The sequence below is a fragment of the Ornithorhynchus anatinus genome, chromosome 1 (assembly GCF_004115215.2).
Source record: "Ornithorhynchus anatinus isolate Pmale09 chromosome 1, mOrnAna1.pri.v4, whole genome shotgun sequence".
Classification (NCBI taxonomy): Eukaryota; Metazoa; Chordata; class Mammalia; order Monotremata; family Ornithorhynchidae; genus Ornithorhynchus; species Ornithorhynchus anatinus.
In genome coordinates, this window is record NC_041728.1 from 93,211,412 (window position 1) to 93,233,888 (window position 22,477).

At 45.0% G+C, this 22,477-nt stretch overlaps 1 protein-coding gene across 2 annotated transcripts in view; it reads left to right on the plus strand.

The window, feature by feature from the left end:
- Window positions 1–5,941: 5,941 nt before the first annotated feature.
- The window catches only part of GEN1 (GEN1 Holliday junction 5' flap endonuclease), a 31,892-nt gene continuing 15,356 nt past the window's right edge, over window positions 5,942–22,477 (plus strand). The window contains exons 1-6 of one of the 2 annotated variants that reach the window (XM_029072658.1): window positions 5,942–5,980; window positions 15,069–15,245; window positions 15,634–15,820; window positions 17,672–17,848; window positions 18,726–18,836; window positions 21,518–21,591. In XM_029072658.1, coding sequence (XP_028928491.1) covers window positions 15,085–15,245; window positions 15,634–15,820; window positions 17,672–17,848; window positions 18,726–18,836; window positions 21,518–21,591 — 710 coding nt within the window. In that variant the 5' untranslated portion in view covers window positions 5,942–5,980; window positions 15,069–15,084. Of the gene's footprint in view, window positions 5,981–15,068; window positions 15,246–15,633; window positions 15,821–17,450; window positions 17,849–18,725; window positions 18,837–21,517; window positions 21,592–22,477 lie in introns of those variants that run through there. The other variant, XM_029072664.1, reaches the window with a different exon arrangement.

Sequence of the window (22,477 nt, forward strand, 5' to 3'; positions counted from 1 at the left end):
GGCTCTGTGCTGAGAGCTGGGAAAGCACAGTGTTCATTCAGTCGTATTTATTGAGCGCTTACTGTGTGCAGGGCACTGTACTGAGCGCTTGGAAAATGCAGTAGTCATTCAGTTGTATTTATTGAGCGCTTACTGCGTGCAGCGCACAGCACTGAGCGTTTGGAAAGTACAGTAATAATGTTGGTATTAAGCGCTTACTATGTGCAGAGCACTGTTCTACACGCTGGGGTAGATACAGGATAATCAGGTTGTCCCACGTGAGACTCACAATCGATCCCCATTTGACAGATGAGGGAACTGAGGCACAGAGAAGTGAAGTGACTTGCCCACAGTCACACAGCCGACAAGCGGCAGAGCCGGGATTCGAACCCATGAACTCTGACTCCCAAGCCCGGGCTCTTTCCACTGAGCCACGCTGCTTCTCTAATCATTCAGTCGTGTTTATTGAGCACTTACTGTGTGCAGACCACTGTACTAAGTGCTTGGGAGAGAGAATACAGCGATAATCAGACACATTCCCTGCCCGCAGTCAGCGGTATTTATTGAGCGCTTACTATGTGCAGAGCACTGTACTAAGCACTTGGGAGAATGTTGTTATATTGTCATAGTAATGATGATGGTATTTGCTAAGCGATTACTATGTTCTAAGCGCTGGGGTAGATAACAAGCTCATCACGTTGTCCCACATGGGGTTCGCTGTCCTAATCCCCGTTTTACAGATGAGGGAACTGAGGCACAGTGAAGTGACTCGCCCCAGGTCACGCAGCAGGTAAGCGGCGCAGCCGGGATTAGAACCCACGACCTCCGACTCCCAAGCCCGGGTTCCTTCCACTGAGCCAAACGGCTTCTCACTGTACTCACCGAAGCGCTTATTATAGTACAGTGCTCTGCCTTCAGTAAGCGCTTAATAAATGCAATTGATTGATACAAATAATGTTGGTATTGGTTAAGCGCTTACTATGTGCAGAGCACTGTTCTGAGCGCTGGAAATGGAATTAGACACTTTCCCCGACCCTAAGGAGCTTACGATCCGGAGGTCCTGAGGTGAATCAGCTGAGATTCCCCTCCCCTCTGTCCCACCCTCTGCTCTTCCCCCTTCCCCTCCCCTCAGCACGGTGTTCATTTGTATAGATCATTTATAACCCTATTTATTTTGTTAATAAGGTGCACGTCTCCTTGATTCTATTTATCTTGATGATGTCGTCTTGTTTTTGTTTTGTTCTCTTTGGCTTTGCAGTCCGTCTCCCCCGTTTAGACTGTGAGCCCGTCTTTGGGCAGGGACTGTCTCTATCTGTTGCCCAATTGTCCCTTCCGAACGCTTAGTCCAGTGCTCTGCACACAGTAAGCGCTCAATAAATACGACTGAATGAATGAATGAGAATTAAAATGTCGATGAACGTCATAATGGTGGTATTAGAGAAGCAGCGTGGCTCAGTGGAAAGAGCCCGGGCTTGGGAGTCAGAGGTCATGGGTTCGAATCCCGGCTCCGCCGCTTGCCGCCTGTGTGACTTTGGGCAAGTCACGTCACTTCTCTGAGCCTCAGTTCCCTCATCTGTAAAATGGGGCTGAAGACTGTGAGCCCCATGTGGGACACCCTGATCACCTTGTATCCGCCCAGCGCTTAGAATAGTGCTCTGCACATAATAAGCGCTTAACAAATACCACCATTATTATTATGGTTATTATTTGTTAAAGGACTGTATTAAGTGCGGGGATATTCATTCATTCATTCAGTAGTATTTATTGAGCGCTTACTATGTGCAGAGCACTGTACTAAGAGCTTGGGATGTACAAGTCGGCAACAGATAGAGACAGTCCCTGCCCTTTGACGGGCTTACGGTTTAATCGGGGGAGACGGACAGACAAGAACAATGGCAATAAATAGAGTCAAGGGGAAGAACATCTCATTAAAACAATAGCAAATAAATAGAATCAAGGTGATGTACATCTCATTAAACAAAATAAATAGGGTGATGAAGGTATATACAGTTGAGCAGGATAGAAGCAAGATAAATAGGTAGGACACAGTCCCTGGCCCATATGGTCTCTTCCCCTCTTCAAAACCCTACTTAAAACTCACCTCCTCCAAGAGGCCTTCCCAGACTGAGCTCCTCTTCCCCCTCTACTCCCTCTGCCACCCCCCCTTCACCTCTCTGCAGCTTAACCCTCTTTCCCCCCCGCCATTTCCTTCTGCTCCTCCACCTCTCCCTTCCCCTCCCCACAGCACTGTACTCGTCCGCTCAACTGTATATATTTTCGTTACCCTATTTATTTTGTTAATGAATTGTACATCGCCTCGATTCTATTTAGTTGCCATTGTTTTTACGAGATGTTCTTCCCCTTGACGCTGTTTAGTGCCATCGTTCTTGTCTGTCCGTCTCCCCCGATTAGACCGTAAGCCCGTCAAACGGCAGGGACTGTCTCTGTTGCCGACTTGTTCATCCCAAGCGCTTAGTACAGTGCTCTGCACATAGTAAGCGCTCAATAAATACTATTGAATGAATGAATGAATGAATGAATAGTCCACGGGGAAAGGAGAGAGAAAGGTTTTCTTCTTTTGACACCGGTCTCCCCCATTCTAGACCGTGAGCCCGTTGTGGGGCAGGGATTGTCTCCATCCGTTGCCGAATTGTACTTTCCAAGCGCTCAGTCCAGTGCTCTGCACACAGTAAGCGCTCGATCGATACGATTGAATGAACAAACGAGAAGGTGTTGAGCTGATGGCTGCGGGACAGAACGGGCGGTGAGAATCGGGTGGTTGTTTTTTTTTTTCAAATGACCCAACACATCAAACCTCGCGTCAAAACAATTTTCGTTACGTTTTAAAAGACGGTAAAGTTGAAATAGTAGTTTAAAAATTAAATGAGATTATCTTTGCTTAGTGAGAATCCTAAAGATCGCCCTTTAAGTTCCACCAGTGCTGGCTCGCTGTTGGGATGCTAAAATTTTCAGGAGAACTAACCGAAGTCAATATCTCCTCCATGTAGAATAAATCCAAACGTGGACTATTTCTCATCACTCTGCCCCTAATGATCTCTGCAAACGTTCTTGGAAAATGTTGGTGATGAAGGCTGGCAAATACGGATCGTTTTGAACGAGAAAAAGGACTCATATAGGACCTAGGTTCGATTTTGTAGAAATCCTTTTTCTCGTTTGAAACGATTCCTATTTGCCAGCCTTCATTATGAACGTTTACAAAGAGCTTCTGCAAAATTGAACTTATGTCTTATATGAGTTCAGTGGAAGCACCGACTATAAAGCTCGAAAATTTCAGTATTATAGTACTCTTTTTCATTCCGTTTGAATTTGATGAACCTTTTCCTGGTTCTGTGCTTTTGTCACCTCTGTTTTATGAGTCAAACTTGTTAGTCCTTGAGGAAGCATAGACTGATTTATAGGCACCATATGGTCGCATCAAAAGGATTCTTTATTTTCATTTTTTTAAACTAGGAGTTTAGACTATACCTCGCAAATAGAGATATAAGTCGATTTTATAAATTCTGGAAATCCATTTTGAAATTATGTGGGATTTTATATTTAATGCTGATGATACCCAGAATAGTTCGATTTTTAAGTGGAAACGTGTTATCTTTTGGTTGCACATTTAGCAATTTTTTTTTTAAGGAGAGCGATTGTATGTCTCACCGGCTGTTTGTGGTTTTTAATATCTTTTGTGTGGGTGCATCACTCATCGGCAGAAGCGCTCACCGAAGAGCCCGTTGAGGTTTTTTTTTTTTCTCCTCTAGAGCCACGATAACTCAAAGCCATGACCTCGATTTCTGGTTATTTCCTCCACGAGGCTGTGGGACTGATTACAGCATCAGCTTCCTCGCTGACCTCCTCGCCTCCGTTCTCTCCCCGCTCTGGTTAGTAAGGCTCCCCAGATCATTTTTCAAAAAAAAAATAATGAAAGAATCTCTCAGCCCGTGTCTCCCCATTTCTTCAAAACTTCCGGGCGGTCTCCCGTCCCTCTCTGCGTCGAACAGAAACTCCTTCCCTTTGACTTCATTCATTCATTCAGTAGTATTTATTGAGCGCTTACTATGTGCAGTGCACTGTACTAAGCGCTTGGAATGTACAAATCGGTAACAAAGACAGTCCCTGCCCTTTGATGGGCTTACAGTCTAATCAGGGGAGACAGACAGACAAGAAAAATGGCAATAAATAGAATCTAGGGGATGAACATCTCATTAAAACAATAGCAAATAGAATTAAGGCGATGTACATTTCATTAACAAATAGGGTGATGAAAATATAGAGAGTTGAGCAGGCGAGTACAGTGCTGAGGGGATGGGAAGGGAGAGGGGGAGGAGCAGAGGGAAAGGAGGAAAAGAGGGTTTAGCTGCAGAGAGGTGAAGGGGGGGTGGTAGAGGGAGTAGAGGGAAAAGAGGAGCTCAGTCTGGGAAGGCCTCTTGGAGGAGGTGAGTTTTAAGTAGGGTTTTGAAGAGGGGAAGAGAATCAGTTTGGCGGAGGTGAGGAGGGAGGGCATGACCCGGGGGTCGACAGCGGGATAGGCGAGACCGAGGGACGGTGAGGAGGTGGGCGGCAGAGGAGCGGAGCGTGCGGGGTGGGTGGTAGAAGGAGAGAAGGGAGGAGAGGTAGGAAGGGGCAAGGTGATGGAGAGCCTCGAAGCCTAGAGTGAGGAGTTTTTGTTTGGAGCGGAGGTCGATAGGCAACCACTGCAGGTGTTTAAGAAGGGGAGTGACATGCCCAGAGCGTTTCTGCAGGAAGATGAGCCGGGCAGCGGAGTGAAGAATAGACCGGAGCGGGGCGAGAGAGGAGGAAGGGAGGTCAGAGAGAAGGCTGACACAGTAGTCTAGCCGGGATATAACGAGAGCCCGTAGCAGTAAGGTAGCCGTTTGGGTGGAGAGGAAAGGGCGGATCTTGGCGATATTGTAGAGGTGAAACCGGCAGGTCTCGGTAACGGATAGGATGTGTGGGGTGAACGAGAGAGACGAGTCAAAGATGACACCGAGGTTGCTGGCCTGAGAGACGGGAAGGGTGGTCGTACCGTCCACGGTGATAGGGAAGTCAGGGAGCGGACAGGGCTTGGGAGGGAAAACGAGGAGCTCAGTTTTGTTCATGTTGAGTTTTAGGTGGCGGGCAGACACCTTCAAGGCACTTAATCAGCTCCCCCCATCCTACCTCACCTCGCTCATCTCCCACTACAACCCAGCTCGCACACTGGTTTCCTCTAGCCAACTTACTTGTCGTTCCTCTTGCCACCAGCCCCTCGTTCACATCCTCTCCCGCGCCTGGAACTCCTTCCCCCTTCCTATCCTGCCGGGCTACCACTGCCCCCATCGTCGAGGCCCAACTGAAATCATTCTCTCTGCCTCAGTTTCCTCATCTGCAAAACGAGGATTCAATCCTACTGCCTCCTGGCTAGCCCCGAGGGATAATAATAATAATGCTGGCATTTGTTAAGCGCTTACTATGTGCAGAGCACTGTTCTAAGCGCTGGGGTAGACACAGGGTAGTCAGGTTGACCCACGTGAGGCTCACAGTCTTAATCCCCATTTTACAGATGGGGTAACTGAGGCACCGAGAAATTAAGTGACTTGCCCACGGTCACACAGCTAAGTGGCAGAGCTGGGGTACTCTAGTGTGGTCACCCAAGCACTTAGAACAATGCTTTGCATATCAGTGCTTAGAACAGTGCTCGGCACATAGTAAGCGCTTAACAAATTCATTCATTCAGTAGTATTTATTGAGCACTTACTATGTGCCGAGCACTGTACTAAGCGCTTGGAATGGGCAATTCGGCAACAGGTAGAGACAATCCCTGCCCAATGACGGGCTCACAGGACAAATGCCATCATCGTCATCATATTACGTGCTCAGTACCTGTCTACTTGTTTCACTTTGTTTCGTTGTCTGTCTCCCCCCTTCTAGGCTGTGAGTCGTCGTTGGGCAGAGATTGTCTCTATCTGTTGGCGAATTGTACTCTCCGAGTGCTTAGTACGGCGTTCTGCACACAGTAAGCGCTCAATAAATACGATTGAATGAATGAAAGTAAATACTATTGAATTGGTGATGCCGAGCTCAATCTGTTACGCAGGTGTGGAAATCTGGGCGGGCACATTGGGACTAACGGGATATAGGGACTCTTACATAGGCAGAAGTCGGGGTCTGGCCAAAACAAATATTAAGTCGTTGGGCTTTGATTTTTAGCCCGTGAGCCCGTCGTTGGGCAGGGATTGTCTCTATCTCTTGCCAAATCGTATTCTCCGAGCGCTTAATACGGCGTTGTGCACACAGTAAGCGCTCAATCAATACAGTTGAATGAATGAAAGTAAATACTACTGAATTGGTGATGCCGAGTTTAGTGCCTTACACAGGTGTGGAAATCTGGGCAGACACATTGGGACTAGCAGGATATAGGGACACTTACATAGGCAGAAGTCGGGGCCCGGCCAAATCAAACGTTAAGGCGTTGGGCTTTGATTTTTAGCCGGTGAGCCCGTCGTTGGGCAGGGATTGTCTCTGTTGCTGAATTGTACTCTCCGAGCGCTTAGTACGGCGTCAGTGCACACAGTAAGCGCTCAATAAATACGATTGAATGAATGAAAGTAAATTGGGCAGGCACATTGGGACTTAACAGGATATAGGGACACTTACATAGGCAGAAGTCGGGGCCCGGCCGAAACAAACGTTAAGATGTTGGGCTTTGATTTTTAGCCCGTGAGCCCGTTGTTGGGCGGGGATTGTCTCTATCTGCTGCCGAAGTGTACTCTCCGAGCGCTTAGTACGGCGTCAGTGCACACAGTAAGCGCTCAATAAATACGATTGAATGAATGAAAGTAAATTGGGCAGGCACATTGGGACTTAACAGGATATAGGGACACTTACATAGGCAGAAGTCGGGGCCCGGCCAAAACAAACGTTAAGATGTTGGGCTTTGATTTTTAGCCCGTGAGCCCGTTGTTGGGCGGGGATTGTCTCTATCTGCTGCCGAAGTGTACTCTCCGAGCGCTTAGTACGGCGTCAGTGCACACAGTAAGCGCTCGATAAATACGATTGAATGAATGAAAGTAAATTGGGCAGGCACATTGGGACTTAACAGGATATAGGGACACTTACATAGGCAGAAGTCGGGGCCCGGCCAAAACAAACGTTAAGATGTTGGGCTTTGATTTTTAGCCCGTGAGCCCGTTGTTGGGCGGGGATTGTCTCTATCTGCTGCCGAAGTGTACTCTCCGAGCGCTTAGTACGGCGTCAGTGCACACAGTAAGCGCTCGATAAATACGATTGAATGAATGAAAGTAAATTGGGCAGGCACATTGGGACTTAACAGGATATAGGGACACTTACATAGGCAGAAGTCGGGGCCCGGCCAAAGCAAACGTTAAGATGTTGGGCTTTGATTTTTAGCCCGTGAGCCCGTTGTTGGGCGGGGATTGTCTCTATCTGCTGCCGAAGTGTACTCTCCGAGCGCTTAGTACGGCGTCAGTGCACACAGTAAGCGCTCAATAAATACGATTGAATGAATGAAAGTAAATTGGGCAGGCACATTGGGACTTAACAGGATATAGGGACACTTACATAGGCAGAAGTCGGGGCCCGGCCAAAACAAACGTTAAGATGTTGGGCTTTGATTTTTAGCCCGTGAGCCCGTTGTTGGGCGGGGATTGTCTCTATCTGCTGCCGAAGTGTACTCTCCGAGCGCTTAGTACGGCGTCAGTGCACACAGTAAGCGCTCGATAAATACGATTGAATGAATGAAAGTAAATTGGGCAGGCACATTGGGACTTAACAGGATATAGGGACACTTACATAGGCAGAAGTCGGGGCCCGGCCAAAACAAACGTTAAGATGTTGGGCTTTGATTTTTAGCCCGTGAGCCCGTTGTTGGGCGGGGATTGTCTCTATCTGCTGCCGAAGTGTACTCTCCGAGCGCTTAGTACGGCGTCAGTGCACACAGTAAGCGCTCGATAAATACGATTGAATGAATGAAAGTAAATTGGGCAGGCACATTGGGACTTAACAGGATATAGGGACACTTACATAGGCAGAAGTCGGGGCCCGGCCAAAACAAACGTTAAGATGTTGGGCTTTGATTTTTAGCCCGTGAGCCCGTTGTTGGGCGGGGATTGTCTCTATCTGCTGCCGAAGTGTACTCTCCGAGCGCTTAGTACGGCGTCAGTGCACACAGTAAGCGCTCAATAAATACGATTGAATGAATGAAAGTAAATTGGGCAGGCACATTGGGACTTAACAGGATATAGGGACACTTACATAGGCAGAAGTCGGGGCCCGGCCAAAACAAACGTTAAGGCGTTGAGCTTTGATTTTTAGCCCGTGAGTCCATCGTTGGGCAGGGATTGTCTCTATCTGTTGCCGAATTGTACATTCCAAGATGCCGTGCTCTCAGGAAGCGCTCAATAAATTCGACTGAATGAAGGAAGGAATGAATTTAGGGTGGTGATCTAAGGTGCAGCAGTATCTAAAATCCACTAGATGGCAAACTTCATTTGTCAATCATTACCGTGTAGCATATAGTTTATGCCATTTTCATTCATTCAATCGTATTTATGGAGCACTTACTATGTGCAGAGCACCGGACTAAGCGCTTGGAATGGACAGTTGGGCCACAGAGACAATTTGAGTTCCACTGTCATCCAGTTCAGTATTCCCTCGCAAAGGAAGGCAGAGAGGGGTGATCTGAACCTGTAGCCTAAAGACCCTTCCAAAGTCAGACTTCAACTTAGATTCTGGTCATCGAAGCAGGGAATGAGGGAATTAGGAGGTTTCGACTAACCCAGTATGTTGTCCGTAGCCAAATTGGACTTTTTTCTAGTTGGAATACCTTATAAGATGAGTTTTTCGTTTAATTTTAATGGACGTTTTGACTTTTGACTGCTTTCTAGTTTGAATACCTTACCATGGGTTCGAATCCCGGCTCTGCCGCTTATCAGTTCAATTCAATAGTAGTATTTATTGAGCGCTTACTATGTGCAGAGCACTGTACTAAGCACTTGGAATGTACAAATACCAACGTTATTATTACAAATCTGCAACAGATACAGTCCCTGTCCATTGACGGGCTTACAGTCTAAACGGGGGAGACAGACAGACAAAAGCTGTGTGACTTTGGGCAAGTCACTTCACTTCTCTGTGCCTCAGTTACCTCATCTGTCAAATGGGGATTAAGACTGGGAGCTCCACGTGGGACAACCTGATTACTTGTATGAACCCCAGCACTTAGAACAGTGCTTTGCACATAGTAAGCACTTAAATACCATAATAAATAAGATGAATTTTTATTTTAATTTTAATTGACTTTTTGACTTTTGACTTCTTTCTAGATTGAAAACCTTATAAGCTGAGTTTTAATTTTCATCTGAATTACTTCTTTATGTTATCACTGAATCGATCGTATTTATTGATTGTACCGTGTACGGCACTTGGGAGAGTACGTTATAACAGACCTGGTAGACATATTCCCGGCCCATAAGGACCTTGCATTCTAGAGGGTTGTAGAATGGATAAGGGAAAATAAAAAAACACGAAGATAAAATAAGGGGGCAAAAAAAAAGAACTAAATTCAGATGATCTAGGCAGAAAGAAGGAAAAAGCAGAACAGAGATATTGAAATATTATCTAGTTGTCATCATTGATATGTAGTGAATGCTTTCTGTGTGCACAGCACAGTAATAGGCTTAAAGATTTTTGTTAAAAAATGCCTTAGAAAAGTTTGCAATTTCATGAGAAGGCAAGCACAAGGAGAAAGTAGAAACTAATATATCCACAAGCATAAATTAAAATAGGAAGAATTGGTTTAATAGGTAAATAGCAAATGAATCCATGAAGTAATCCATGAATTTTGAGGTGGCCCCAGCCGGGGTGGAGGGATGATAAATTAGGGAATGCCTCAAAGAGGAGATGAATTTTTAGAAAGCTTTAAAATACTGTTTGGCATAGGGGAAGATATAAGGCAGTCCAGGTGGAGAATCCTTAGGAGGAGGAATAGATGAGTGTGAAGAACAGTTAGGTCCTTTCCCAGACTGCAGAACAGGCAATCGTTACAGGCAAACAGCGATTTGTAAAGGCGTTTAGAAGGTCTTTCAAAGCTTCCTCAGGAGCCCGTTGAGCAAGTTTCAGTTGCTAATGAGGAAGACTGCGACTTGCTGCTTGCCCACTACCCACATACCGCTCCATTAACAGAAGAAGGATCATTTCAGATGGAGGGAGGGGTTGGGCCGGGTGGGGAGAGAGACATTATAGGAGATGCATCAGAAGTATTGCAGGCCTAAAATTCCTGCTACATCATAATAATAATAATGTTGGTATTTGTTAAGCACTTACTATGTGCAGATCACTGTTCTAAGCGCTGGGGTAGACACAGGGTAATCTGATTGTCCCACATGAGGCTCACAATCTTAATCCCCATTTTACAGATGAGGTAACTGAGGCCCAGAGAAGTGAAGTGACTTGCCCACAGTCACACAGCTGACAAGTGGCAGAGCCGGTATTCGAACCCATGACCTCTGACTCCCAAGCCCGTGCTCTTTCCACTGAGCCACGCTGATGAATGCCAGACTCAATCCAAGGGTGTAAAAATTTCACTATGTGCCCGAAATTGGTTCTTCCAAGTTGTATTCCGAATTTCAACCAAATGATGATGCCTTCTGGGGAAAGCCTAGAAGGCATAGGCCCCAAGACTTTCCATTTTCACCACCGAGAAAGCAGGTGTAGTCTTTACTATAAAGTTATCCTTGAAATCAAGACTTGGAGTTTCCTTCCTGGGCCTCTCTGGGTGCCTTAGGAAGGTCCTAAAGATCCTAGGAGGGTCTTTGAAACTGTCAGGCCTCAGGCCTTGACTTCACAGCGCGCCCTATGCGGTGACAGGCACCTCGTCCTCTAGACCATTAGCTCGTTCTGGGCAGGGATCCTGTCTGCTAATTCCTTTGGATCGTACTCTCCCAAGCACTTAGTGCAAGTGTTCTGCGCATAGTAAGCTCTCAATAAATGCCATTGATTGATTGGCCAACCTGATGAGCTTGTATCAAGTGCTTCGTCAAGTGCTTGGCACATAGTAAGCACTTAACGAATACCGTAATCATTATAATTATTATTACCAGCCATCTTGAAGCAGGTCATGAACAAAGTCTCCTCCAAATAATAGTAATAATTATGGGATTTGTTAAGTGCTTACTATGTGCTAGGCACTGTACTAAGCGCTGGGGTGGGTACGAGTAAAGCGGATTGGTCCCGGTCCCTGTTCCACATGAGGCTCTCAGTCTCCATCCAAATTTGACAGATGAGGGAACTGAGACCCAGAGAAGTGAAGTGACTTTCCCAAGATGACACAGCAGGCCAGTGGAGGAGCCGGGATTAGAACTCATGACCCAGGCTTTCAAAGAATCTCTCTACCTGTAAATCCCAGGCAAAGGAAGAAAGTCTTTTCTCCCATCGTGCATGCGTCCACTACAAAATTTGGAGTATAGCACTCTTGGGGAATCGGAAATTTTTCTGTTACTTTTAGGAAAGGATGGCTCCAAATTCATTCATTCAATAGCATTTTTTGAGCGCAGAGCCCTGTACTAAGCGCTTGGAATGTACAAGTGACTTTCCAGGATCACCAGTGGTATTGATTGAGCACTTACTGCATGGTGAGCGCCCAGCTCTGCCGCTTGTCAGCTGTGTGACTGTGGGCAAGTCACTTCACTTCTCTGGGCCTCAGTTACCTCATCTGTCAAATGGGGATGAAGACTGTGAGCCTCACGTGGAACACCCTGTATTTACCCCAGCGCTTAGAACAGTGCTCTGCACATAGTAAGCGCTTAACAAATACCAACATTATTATACTAAGCACTTGGGAGAGTACAAGACAACAGAGTTGGTAGATGCATTCCCTGCCCACCACCAGTTTACAATCTAGCGGATAATCTGATTTTCCTCCCCCAAGAAGTCACCTTGATGGCTTCCAATGTCCCAAAAGCCCCTCTCATACGGTTTCCAGTACTAGTGGGGGTTTTGTTCCGGGAGAACCTCGTAAGGAAAATGCCGTGATTGACACCGCTTCTTCCCCAGAGACGGCTTCGGGAAAACTGAGTAAGAGTTCTTAGGAGATGTGATAATTCCACCGGGGTCCCAGTTTGAACTAAACTGAGTTTGAATTCAGGTGTTCCCCTACACGTTTACCTTCCGACAGTTAACTTTTCAGGCTAGGATGGTCGAGTTTTTGTAGGGCCCGTGTAAAAGGACTCCTTATAGAAAAGCAAGTAGCATTCACACCAAAATTGATAGTTTGGTCTGGTAGCCCAGAGCACGAGTAAGTTTTCTACCGTTTCCTCCAGTCGAGAGGGGGAGACAGACATTAATATAAATTAAGGACATGTACGTAAGTCCTCTGGGGCTGAGGGTGTGGTGAAAATCAAGTGCTCAGAGGGTACGGATGCAGATGCATAATAGGTGACACAGAAGGGAGAGAGAACTGGGGAAAAGTGGACTTAGTTAGAAAGACCTCTTGGAGGAGACGTGACATCAGTAAGGCTTTGAAGGTGGGGAAAGTGGTGGACTGGCGTATGTGGACGGAGAGGGAATTCCAAGCGAGGGGGAAGATTTGGGCAAGGGGTCAGAAGTGAGATGGATGAGATCGGGGTACTTTGAGTAAATTGGAGCTAGAGGAGTGTGTGGGCTGGGCCGTGTCAGGAGGTCGGCGAGGGGAGGTAGGAGGGGGCGAGCCGATTGAGTGCTTTAAAGCCGATGGTAAGGAGTTTCCGTTTGATGTGGAGGTGGACGGACAACCGCTGGAGATTCTTGAGGAGGGGGGTGATGTGAACTGAATGTTTTTATAGAAAAATAATCTGGACAGCAGAAGGAAGTATAGTCTAGAATGGAGGAGAGACAGGGAGGTCGGCAAGGAGGCAGACGTTTGGATGGAGAGGAGAGGGAGGATTTTAGCACTGTCGTCATGATAGACCAACAGGATTTGGTGACAGATTGAAAATGTGGGTTGAAGGAGAGGGATGAGTCGAGGACAACGCCAAGGTTATTGGGCTTGTGAGACAGGGAAGATAGTGGTATTATTTACAGTGATGGGAAAGGGGAAGGACAGGGTTTGGATGGGAAGACAAGGAATTATGTTTTTGTTAAGGTGTTGGCGGAACTTCCGGGTAGGGATGTCTTGAAGGCCGGAGGAAATGTGAGACTGCGGGGCAGGAGAGACGTCGGGGCCGGGAAGGTAGATTTGGGAATCATCCGCGTAAAGGCGATAGTTGAAGCCATGGGATAGAATGGGTGTAGATAGAGATGAGAAAGGGACCCGGAACTGAGTCTTGAGGGACCTCCACGGTCAGAAGGTGGCAGGCAGAGGAGGAGCCTACAATAGGGCCTGAGAAGTGGTCAGTGGGAATTCATCAAGCAGAAACTCCTGACCATTGGCTTTATGGCACCCCATCAGCTTTCTCTCCCCTACCCACTATTTATCTTCTCTTTTTCCCCAACTACATCCCAACTTGCATATTTTCTCTCTTCTCAAGTCAACCTTTTTCCCATTGTGCCTTGTGGTCATCTCTCCCACCTTTGACTTCTTACTCATTTGCTCCCTTTTGTATTCACGTGTCCCTTCCATTCATACGGGATGCTCCTCTTGTTTTCCAGAGCGCCATCAGCCCGAATTCATTACAGTTGTTCTAAGCCATTTGTTCCATGTTCCAGAGCAAAAGTTTTTCCCCTCTGTATAGGCAATTTTAATGTAAATCAACAACATCACAACCAAAAAGGTTCATAGTAAGTTTTTGTTATTTTGGCAAGGGAATTGTTACTAGGGAGAATTGGATCTATGTTTATTCAATCTGATGGAAAAGGATTTCATTTAGGAATAAGGACGATGCTTGACACAGAGTAAGAGCTTAACAAACGCCACAGTTGTTTTTATCTGGCAGACGACTTCTCTCCCTATCTGTACGGGCCTCCTGAATTCACATCTCTACTAGGAAGCCTTCCTCGATTAATGTCATCTTCCTACCTTTATCATCCCAAACTACCACGTCAGCGCTTCCGCATCACCTAAGCACTTGGACACTCATTAGAGAAGCAGCGTGGCTCAGTGGAAAGAGCCTGGGCTTGGGAGTCAGAGGTCATGGGTTCTAATCCCGACTCCGCCACTGTCAGCTGTGTGACTTTGGGCAAGTCACTTACTATTCTCCGTGCTTCAGTTACCTAATAATAATAATAATAATGTTGGTATTTGTTAAGTACTTACTATGTGCAGAGCACTGTTCTAAGCACTGGGGGAGATACAGGGTCATCAGGTCATCCCACGTGAGGCTCCCAGTTAATCCCCATTTTACAGATGAGGTAACTGAGGCACAGAGAAGTTAAGTGACTTGCCCACAGTCACACAGCTGCCAAGTGGCAGAGCCGGGAGTCGAACCTATGACCTCTGACTCCGAAGCCCAGGCTCTTTTCCACTGAGCCACGCTGCTTCCCCTCATCTGTAAAATGGGGATGAAGACTGTGAGCCCCACGTGGGACAACCTGATCACCTTGTATCCCCCCAGCGCTTAGAACAGTGCTTGGCACAGTAAGCGCTTAACAAATACCATCATTATTATTATCTCTTTAGCAGTTATCAACATATCTTTAAACTCTGCTGCTTCCCCTGACGTAATATGTATTTCAGTGGTTATTTTACCCTGCCGGATTTGTGAATTCCTTGAAGGTCAGGATAATGTATATTAACTCAATTATACTTTCCCAACAATTAGTACAGTGCTCTGCACAGTGTAGGTGCTCAGTAAATACAATTAACTGATTGTGCAGTATGAAAATATTCCAGTGATATAATCGTCAAAATATTTTTGGATTCTGCAACCATCATGTTTGAGAGAGAGTCGTGTCAGTTGAATCCCTTGATAACTTTTCATGTTGGCATCTTTCATCCAAATGGTATTTTGCTGTAAGTATTCTTAGAAGTGGTATTTTATTCTTGATGAGCACCTGTAAGTAATTGCACAGCACAAATGACTCCTCTGTGTACAGCTTTGGATTTCTTGTTTTCTTCTTTTTTGTGTGTTTGCTTTGAGCAGCTTTTAAAGGCAATGCATTTGTATTGACAGGACATAATTTCACAGGATGGGGGTGAATGATTTGTGGCCGATTTTGGAACCCATAAAGAAACATATCCATTTGCAAAGTCTCAGTGGAAAAACACTCGCGGTAGATCTGAGTCTCTGGGTGTGTGAATCGCAGACGGTCAAAAAGATGATTGGAACTGTCACGAAGCCTCATCTTAGGTACATTTATTTTGATAAATATTAGTCACCAATAAGGGGCTAAAATGTGTAATGAGAATCTTTATTTTTTTTCCCCCGTATTCTGCCATTTGCTCTCTTACCCTGTTTTCACTTCATTTTTGTTGTTTAAAAGACATTAACATTCATGAAGTCCTTAACAATTTGAATGTGAGTGTGGTGGAGTGTTTGAAGTTTTCATTTAGTAGGGCAAAGTTATCCCTTCATTTGGTATTATGAATAAGTCGCTTCTCAGCTGAGTGGGATGATGTAAATTGGACCATAGAACACTAAAACAACAATTTCTACTCAAAGTTCAGAGATGCAACTGAGGGAACCTTTACTATTCTGATTAAATGCATCATGGTGGTGGTTATTTTGTATTATTCAGGAACCTGTTTTTTCGAATCTCATCTCTAACGTTAATGGATGTTAAACTGGTATTCGTTATGGAAGGCGACGCCCCAAAGCTGAAAGCCGATGCAATGAGTAAGAGAAATGAGGTGCGGTATGGACCTCCCAAAAAACCACAGGCTGCAAACACGGGGAGATTGCGTTTTAAATCCGTGTTAAAAGAGGTGAGCAACCGGATGGCAGCTAGCTGGGGGTGGACGGGGGCCTGTTACTGACAGAGTTTTAAAAAAAAAAAACACAGAATTTTACCGGGTGAACCCGTGAAGATAACTTGGGTAAATTTAGCTTTCCATAACATCTCTGTCGCTTTAAAGAAAACCTAGAGTCTTTGAAATGTGAATGCAGTTCTTTCATGCAGTCTCAAATACCATATGGCTTGGAGACCGAAGTGACCCTGGATTTAAGAAGACCTTTAGTAATCCTTTGAAAAGTAATTCGACCCCCATTTATTCATTCATTCAACTGTACTTATTGAGCACTTTGTTCAGATCACTTTAAGCAGAGGCATCCAGTACCTCATCGCCATCTTGGTGCAAATCCATGATTGCCCCCCCCTTATCCTAGCTGTGCAGGAACAGGAGGAGCTTTGCCTAGCATTTTGTGGCTCAGCCAGTCCAAAATCAATTAATCAGTTGCATTTATTGAGTTCATACCATGCACAGAGCACAGTGCTAAGCACCTGGAAGAGTACAGTACATTAGAGTTGGTAGAAATCCCTGCCCACAGGAGACTTACAGTCTAGAGGGGGAGAGAGACATTAAAATAAATTACAGATAAGGGAAAGGGGGGAGAATAGGGAGCCCTGTTGTACAGTACTCTTCCAAATGCGTAGTACAGTGCTCTGCACACAGTAAGTGCTCAATCATGCTATCGATGATATATGTACATAAGTTCCCTGGCGCTGAGGGTGGGGTGAATAAAAGGGTTAAAAGGTACAGATCCAGATAGGCGATGCAGAAGGGAGAGCAAGTAGGAGAAAATGAGGGCCGGTGGAGAAGGCCTCTTGAAGGAGATGTGATTTAGGGAGCATTTTGAAGGTGGGGAGAGTTGTACTCCATAGGCTATAAAGAGAGAAAGAGTCAGTGGCCAGAGGGAGGGTGGTTCAATCAATCAGTGGTATTTTTTTTTAATGGTACTCGTTAAACACATAGTATTCATTCAGTCAGTCATATGTATTGAGCACTTACTGTGTGCAGAGCACTGTACTAAGCGTTTGGAGAGTACAATTCGACAATAGAGACAATCGCTACCCAACAACAGGCTCACAGTCTAGGGCACTGTTCTGAGCACTGGGGTAGGTACAAAGTAACCAGGTTGGACACAGTCCACATCCCCCCAGGGGCTCACAGTCTTAATCCCCATTTTACGGATGAAGGAACTGAGGCACAGGGAAGTGAAATGACTTGCCCAAGGTCACACAGCAGACAAGTGGTGGAGTCGGGATTAGAACCCATGACCTTCTGACTCCCAGGTCCGTGCTCTATCCACTATGCCATGCCGCTCCCTATCTTCTCTGCTGAAGACGCTGGGAAGAATTTGAGTAAAATGGGATGTTACAGATGTAGGAGGAACGGGGTTGGACAGAAGCTAGAGACACATGTCCCTAGGTAAGTCATGGGTGGCGGAATGGCCTTTCCTGGAGCTTTGAGGAGACTGAGGACTCTTCTCTACCAGAAGTGTGAACTGCTGCTCATAGTGTTTTTTCATAAATTTACCCAGTTATTCCTTCCTTACATGTAGGTCCTCTGTCTCCTCTTCCACCTCCCCTTCTCCTTCCATCCTTCCCACTTGCAGATCCCTAGGAACAGTGCCTGAGCCGATGTCCTTGTGCTTTTCTCCAGCACTCGGGGTGATGACCTCCGGTCCCGGGAGGTGTTAGAGGAGAGGAGGGATAGGTTTGGAGAAGGAAAGCGGTGTGTTTTGAGAATTGAAGAGTTAAAAACCGAACTGAAGAAAAGAAAAAAACCGAATACCTCACGGCTAATTGTGCTTGCCTGGATGTACTGAATTTTCAGTGCCTTGAGATGTTGGAGTGCTTAGGAATCCCGTGGGTCCAAGCAGCCGGTGAAGCTGAAGCTATGTGTGCTTATCTCAATGCTAATCATTACGTCGATGGCTGCCTTACTGACGACGGAGACGTTTTCCTCTATGGGGCCCAGACCGTCTACCGAAACTTCACTATGAATATAAAGGTATCGTTTCTCCTCTGGTTTTCATTTTTCTCTCCCTCTTTTTTGAGGGCTTATTTCTAGGAACTTCTTTACATACGTATATTTGGTTTTTCTGTTCCGTTCAGCTATTGGTTGCACTTGATCGAGTTACGCTTTTTGCGGAGTCAGAAATGAAAATCATTAATAGGATTAAATGAATGAATGATTTTATTATATTACTGTAATAATAATATTCATTAATTCAGTAGTATTTATAAAGTGCTTACTTTGTGCAAAACATTGTACTAAAAGGTTGGGAGAGTACAGTATAATAATCAACAGGTATATTTCCCACCCACAGTGAACTTACACTTTATCATTTAGTTATCCAATTCTTATATTTCGTTACTCTTCATTTAGTAATAATAGTAATAATGTTGATGGTATTTGTTAAGCGCTTACTATGTGCCAAGCACTGTTCTAAGCGCTGGAGTAGACACAAGGTAATCAGGTTGTCCAACGTAGGGCTCACGGTCTTAATCCCCATTTTACAGTTGGGGGAACTGAGACACAGAGAAGTTAAGAGATTTGTCCAAAGTCACACAACTGATGAGTGGCAGAGCCGGAATTAGAACCCACAACCTCTGACTCCCAAGCCCGTGCTCTTTCCACTAAGCCACGCTCCTTCTCTACGTGAATACTATGAATATGAATACTCTTCATATTATGCTAATGCAAGCTAATAGTTTTAATGATCTCAATGATGAAAAATGGCATTTTCTCATTTGTTTTGAATCAGAACTCTAAGTTCGCAGTTTAAAAATTATGGATAACCCTGGATCATATTGTGGAAAAGTGAAGTTTTATAACGCTCAGCTCTTTCCTGAGGATTACCCCCATATATTCATTTTTGTTTCAGGACCCTCATGTTGATTGCTATACTATGTCCTCAATTAAAGAGGAGCTGGGTTTAGATAGAGATGCTCTGATTGGACTGGCGATTCTCCTTGGTTGTGACTATCTTCCAAAGGTAAACTCTACTTAGGCATTCCGTGACCATTTCGTGGTTCTGTTTGCCTGAATACGGCCCTCTTTATTCCTTTATTCCTCCCACTCCCTCCCTGGTGTCTTACAAGTAGTAATGGTATTTATTAAGTGCTTACTGTGTGCCGAGCACCATACTAAACACTGATGGCGTTGTGGGGCATTACTCATCCCTGGGCTTCTATGTGTACCATTGACTCAATCCCCTTGCGCAGCTCTGGCAGCAATTTTATGATCTCCTAACTTTATAAAACATGAAAAAAGGGCACATAGGCCTGTAGGCATTATTTTTACATCTACCCTTCCCATAGGTTATACATCCTTGAAAGACAAATGCAGCCTCCGTGAAACGTTCACAAAAACTATCAGCCGTAAAGTGTATAGAGCTGTGTGAAAAAGTGGCGATCCTGCTGGATTAGGTCGATTTTGAAAGGCTTCTTATGGGGTGCCTTCAAAGTCAAGTAGAGGAGACCCTCTTTTGAATCAAGACGAGAAGGTTTAACTTGTTTAACTGTGGATTTGAGTATGCGTGGGATGATTTCTTACCAGCAGAACACAAGTACGCTGTGGTAACTTTCATCTTTTAGTTCCAGGCTCTGCCTAAGAATATATCTACTTCTTAGGTTGTTGCTTAGTCACTTGACCTTTATGGCACGTATTTTCTTGGGAAGAAAAAAGAAATGCATCCTTTTGCCTCTGTGTATTACTACTGATATTGTTCATCAGACCTTTTGTCAACGTCTGTAACAGACCAACCAAGCTTCCAAGAATGTCAAGATTGACCTGCTTTATGTTTGTAAATGATTCTATAGATATATCAGATTTCTGTTCTCTTCATTCTCCCTAATTATGCTTGCCTCAATTCCAAACACAAAGGTTACTTCTTTTCAACAGAAGCCTTTTCATACTGTGGGCAGGGAATGTGTCCGTTCATTGTTGTAGTGTACTTCTTCCAAGTGCTTAATACAGTGCTGTGCATGCAGTAAGCACCCAATAAATTCAGTTGCCTGATAACATATACGAGTCCTCCCTGCTTTTTCCCTTTCTCCCTTTCCTTTAGTTTCATTTCTTCTGGAATATCACAACCCCAGATACCCAGACTCCCTTCTTTTCAAGGCTGGGAAAGGAGATTCTGAATCCCCCTGAACTCTACTTTTAGTAGAGCATCAGTTGTCTAAACTAATTGAATGGTGGGTACTCCCTCTGATAATTGAAAATTCAAGGCACCGACCCATAGCGGAAAGCTGACAAGTTGGGTGAATTCCAGCTGCCTACTTGTGCTTAGACCTGCTGCTCTACATTTATTGTGCTAATTTCCTGTTCAGTCTCCTTTCGATTAGCAAACTCCTATGTGTTTGTAAATACTTCCCTTTGGAAGAGAATTTTAGGGAAGAGAAACTGCCTGGATTTATAGTTACCTAAGTTTCCTCTTTTTCCATTGCTCTAACCATCCACCCTTTTAAGGCTAAGTTGGGGCTCGTCTTCTTAGAAATAACTATTTATACTTTGTAAAATTCTGCAAATTAGAAGGAAAGGGTGGAGTAAAGAAAAAAACAGAGGAATCATAGGGCGGTCCACATTTGCACACGTACATACCCATGCACACGAGCGATCATTTGCACAGACAGGCCCGTGCCGCGTATAACACTGAGCAAAAGCAGTGGAAGAGGAGATGGCAACTTAATAATTACAGTAATAATGGTATTTGCTAACCACTTACTATGTGCCAAGCACTGTAGATACATGGTATTCAGGTTGTCCCAAGTGTGGCTCCCAGTCTTAATCCCCATTTTACAGATGAGGTAACTGAGGCACAGAGAAGTTAAGTGTCTTGCCCAAAGTCACAAAGCTGACAGGTGGCGGAGCCGGTATTGGAACCCATGACCTCTGAATCCCAAATCTGTGTTCTCACCATCTTTGGCTCCCTGGGGTTTTTGCTAATACTATCTGGTGCAGAGCCTGTAGATCAATCCCTGGGGCAGCAGAGGAGAAAACTCTAGAGAGCTGGTGGAAACAATATTTGACTATTGCTTCGATACTACTCCTGCCTCTGCTCCTGTGACATTGAGAAGCAGCATGGTGTAGCGGATAGAGCAAGGGCCTGGGAGTCAGAAGGTTATGGGTTCTAATCCTGGATCCTCCACTTGTCTGCTGTGTGACCTTGAGCAAGTCACTTCTTCTCTGGACCTCAGTTACCTCATTTGTAAAATGGGGACTGAGACTGGAATCCTCACGTGGGACAGGGACTGTGTTCAACCTGATTTGCTTGTATCTCCCCCAGCACCTAATAGAGTGCCTGTCACATCGTAAGTGCCTAACAAATACCTTTGTTATTATTATTGTTATTACCGCTGTTCGGCTTCTCGCCAGACTCCCTGCGGGTCTTCCTCTTGCTGCTGCCATGGCCGAAACTGGGACTTCTGCCAATGCCACCGATCCTCTGTGGTAACAGAATTAGGGAGTGAAATGCAAAATAATCCCATCCAAAATGAGATGGATGGATGCTCACTTTTATTGACAATTTTTGAAGTACCATAAGGTCAGGAATCTTTCTTAAAACTTTACATTTTTTAATATACTTTGTAAGTCGAAGTCTGTGTTTATTAGCAAATTATGCAGATCGTCATAAAATCTGTATTCTTAACGATCATTTTTCATCTCTGGCAGGGTGTTCCTGGAGTTGGAAAGGAACAGGCGTTAAAACTTATAGGAACTTTGAAAGGGCAGAGTTTGCTTCAGAGGTAAAATTCAAAGGAACGGTATCATATCTTGCTATAGATACCTTTGTGATTCTTCCAATGGTTAATATTTATTTTGCATTTTGAGGAGACTGCTTTTCATTTCTCTTTTTGAGGGGTGCAGCGGGCGCATGGTCAAAAATGGCAGTGTCCTCTACTTCAAAGCCAATAAGTTTCAAATCTACTTATAGTACGGGAATTTGCCTGTAAACTAATTGCTTTTATAAAAGTAATTTTCAGTGCCACTGGAAGTAAAACCCAAAAGTTGAAATGATGCTGTGTTTCGTCATCTGAAATGTGTCAGTGTGGCTTAGTGGAGAGAGCACGGGCTTGGAAGCCAGAGGTCATGGGTTCTAATCCCGACTCCACCACTCATCTGCTGTGTGACCTTGGGCAAGTCACTTCACCTCTCGGCCTCTGTTGCTCGTCTGTAAAATGGGGATTAAGACTGTGAGCCCCACATGGGACAACCCGATTACCTTGTATCTACCCCAGCGCTTATAACAGTGCTTGGCACACAGTAAGCCCTTAACAAATACCATCATTATCATTACTAGTATTATCATCATCCTCATACTGAGTATTTATTGAGTGCTTACTATGTGCAGAGCACTGCACTAAGCACTTTGGAGAGTACAATAAACACACTGATACACGTACATTGTGCAGATTCTCTTGCATTCATGAAGGGTGTGAAAATGATATATGAAGAACTCTGAAGAATAGAACTGTAGTTAAAGAGAACTTGGTAGGAATAGATGGTTTTAGAACACCAGGTGAGACTCGGGCTCATCATTTATTACTTTGGTGGCATAAAGTATTGCTCATCTTGGATTAGTAACATAGCTTAGCAGGGCTGGGCTGGACCGGTGTGGTTTAGTGGATAGAA